This window comes from Azolla caroliniana, unplaced genomic scaffold (assembly GCF_043228905.1).
Source record: "Azolla caroliniana isolate FFs.n. ecotype wild unplaced genomic scaffold, voAzoCaro1.0.p SCAF_211, whole genome shotgun sequence".
Classification (NCBI taxonomy): domain Eukaryota; kingdom Viridiplantae; phylum Streptophyta; class Polypodiopsida; order Salviniales; family Salviniaceae; genus Azolla; species Azolla caroliniana.
The window spans coordinates 48,840-52,104 of NW_028230646.1; the positions used below are offsets into that span (position 1 = coordinate 48,840).

General features: G+C 42.1%; 1 protein-coding gene across 1 annotated transcript; it reads right to left on the minus strand.

Annotated features, from left to right (window-relative positions):
• Nucleotides 1–329: 329 nt before the first annotated feature.
• On the minus strand, nt 330–3,259 carry LOC147848819 (elongation factor 2). The gene is made up of 2 exons (XM_087338082.1): nt 3,180–3,259; nt 330–3,039 (listed from the first exon to the last, which is right to left on the minus strand). The coding sequence occupies exons 1-2, from the start codon at nt 3,232–3,234 to the stop codon at nt 599–601; spliced, it is 2,496 nt and encodes an 831-aa protein (XP_087194208.1). The 5' UTR covers nt 3,235–3,259; the 3' UTR covers nt 330–598.
• Between the last annotated feature and the right edge of the window lie 6 nt (nt 3,260–3,265).

Below are 3,265 nucleotides of genomic sequence, written 5' to 3' on the forward strand. Positions count from 1 at the left end.
ACTGTCAGCCGGAAGGTCCTTTCTTTGATGGAACAAATCAAGTATAAGGATGTTCCGGTTTAGTGAAAACCGCCTAAAAATTATATCTACATAATACTCTGAAATAATACGTTTAACACAGAACTTCTGCATAAACCATTTTCATAGTACAATATTTAAAACGACACCATAAAGATCAAGTTAATTGAACTTTCCATAGAAAAATATGTCAACACCTAAAAATACAATGCAGTTACAGTTCAAAAAGACAAACCTGAAACTTTTAAACACACGATAATTAAGTAAATACCATTTAATCTTCTGCAAAAACATGATTCCACGATTCCACATACAAAACTCTTGCAAAAACAAGATCTTCATAATACAAATTAGTTCGAAATTCCAGCAAACGCATCAATGAAAACCTAAAAACTCAACAAAAATATTAGAAAAAACAGTTCACCTCATGATCCCTGCCAGAAGGCATAACCGTAAAGTGAGCTGCAAGATTTATGAGTCATGTTCTCTTACCTCCTATAACCTTACTTTACCCCTCGAAAAAGAAATACTACAACCAAAATGCAAACTCTGCCAAGTTACTTTCCCATCCAGAAGATTTCTAGAGCTTATCTTCATACTCAGAGAGCGGGGTCATTTGTTCCTTCAATCCCTTCCTTTTGCGGATATCCACAATAAGCTGGGCAGCCTGTGATCCAGACTCAAATGGGTCACTATTCATCATATCCCAATGATCAAAGACACACTGAGGAAACGCTTGTCCTGATGTAGCTGCACGGAGAGTGCTCGAAAACCCAAAAGACTCTATCACAGGAAGATAAGCCTTGATGTTATAGAGTGGAGTCCCTGGACGCTGAATTTCTTCAAACACATGCCCTCTCTTCTGATTCAACACACCGTAGATACCACCAAGAGCTTGTTCAGGTGCTTGAATCTCCACAAGATAGACAGGTTCTAACAACCTTGGTTTAGCAGTTAGCTGAGCAGCATACATCACACGTCTTGCAGTGGGAATAACCTGACCTCCTCCTCTATGAATAGCATCAGCATGAAGAACCACATCACAAACTTCAAAAGCAATTCCTCTCATGTTTTCTTCAGCGAGGGCACCCTCCTTGGTAGCCCACTGGCAAGCAGCTACAACCGAATCCTTGATTTCATTGAGATACTGAACTCCCTTACACATGTCAACCACAAGATTAGGTCCAGTCGTCTCAGGCCCAAAACACCAAATTTTCTTTGCAAGATCCTTATCCCAACCAAACTCCTCAGACAAGATCTTGCTCCGAACTTTAGGATCATCTCTGGGACCAATACGTCCATCATCAATAGCTTCAGCAAGCCCATCCTCCAAAGGTCTGGCCTCAAAGTACAGCCGGTTGTGCTTGTTAGGAGATTTGCTCATGACAGTGTGATGAGATTTTTCAAGCACAGTCTCCCTGAAGGAGACAACAGGATCAGAAACTATGATTTCAGCACCACCCATGAAATCCTCTTGCAAGTCTTTCAAGCAAATCTCCAGATGAAGCTCACCAGCACCCGCAATGATGTGCTCTCCAGACTCTTCGATCGTACATACAACCATAGGATCTGATTTAGCCAAGCGTTTTAAGCCCTCGACTAGCTTAGGAAGATCAGAGGCAACCTTGCATTGAACTGCAACACGCACAACAGGTGAGACAGAAAACTTCATTGCCCTGATAGGATGAGCATCGACCTCCTTCTCATTTGTGAGGGTTGCATTCTTTGTTATGTATTGATCAAGACCAACCATGGCCACAGTGTTTCCACATGGCACATCCTCAACAGATTCTTGCCTCCTCCCCATCCATATAACAGTTCTCTGAACACTCTTTGTGTACAAATCTTTCTTTTGGCCAGGGACATAGTTAGGACCCATGATTCGCACCTTACACCCAGTGGCAACCTTCCCTGAAAACACACGTCCAAAAGCAAAAAATCGACCCTTATCTGATGCTGGAATCATTTTAGAAACATAAAGCATGAGGGGACCATCAGGATCACAATTCCTGATAGCATTAGCATACTGATCATCAAGAGGGCCCTCGTACAGGTTCTCAACTCTGTACCTTTGTGCCTTAGCGGGAGACGGAAGGTGGAACACCATCATTTCAAGAAGAGCATCACTAGCAGGAAGCCACGTCTGCATCACACGCTTCATCAAAGCCTTTGCCCTGAGTTCTTTCTCATCACCCTTCATTGTGACGCCAAGCTTTGCAAGCATGGGCCACAGTTTGTCCTTTTGATCATTCATACAGATATTGATTATCTGCTTAATAGGGTTGTAGATAAATTGCACAAAACCTCTCTGACATGTAGGAGCCCCAGTATTTTTTGTCGTCCACTTTTTAGTGGCAGGATCAAAATAATTCTCACCCCACAACCTCTCCATCATCTTCGATTCATCAACTCCAAATTTAGCAGCATACATTTTGGCAAAATTGGTAAGGGTGAAAGCCCATCCATGTAGACCAGCAGAAAATGCAACAGTTCCTTTTTCAGGATAAACTTGGACATCACCAAGGAGTGGATCTTCATATGTTGCCATAATAACATTCGCATTTTCAATGACTCTCTGGAAGGTTTGGTATGCCTCCTCTCCCTCCACTTGGAGCTCAAGGAAGCACCTGTCCATTTTGTTAACAGTAAGCACAGGACGAATCCTCTCACCTAAAGCTTGACGAAGGACAGTTTCAGTCTGCACACATACACCTTCAACACAATCCACCACGACCAAGGCACCATCTGTGATACGTAGAGCTGCAGTGACTTCTGACGAGAAATCAACATGTCCAGGAGAGTCTATCAAGTTGATCAGGTAATCATTGCCATCTTTCTCACCCTTGTAATCCTTCAATGAAGCTTCAGTCATCTCATAATAGAGGGAGATTCCAGTGGACTTGATGGTGATGCCACGTTCAGCTTCATCTTGACGTGTGTCAGTTAGACGCACATCACCCGCAACCTCCTGAGCAATAATTCCAGCAGCCGCCACAAGGGAATCTGTCAACGTAGACTTACCTACAACAAATATAACGAGATACAGTTGGTTCTCTTTTAACTATTATATAAACCAATACAAAAGAATAGTGCGGAATCCAGCAAAATTGGTATGAATTATTATCATAAATAACACTAGAAGTGTTGAATAATGGTCACACCGTGATCCACATGAGCAATAACAGACATATTGCGAATGTTATTCTTTTTGTCCATGATCCTACGAAGCTCTTCAATAGTAAACTTC

Excerpts from the sequence above, each read along its gene's own strand:
- LOC147848819 (XM_087338082.1), bottom strand. The coding sequence starts at position 3,234 with ATGGACAAAAAGAATAACATTCGCAATATGTCTGTTATTGCTCATGTG. Across the intron at positions 3,040-3,179 it reads TATTGCTCATGTGGATCACG|GTAAGTCTACGTTGACAGAT; the intron begins GTGTGACCATTA and ends TATTTGTTGTAG.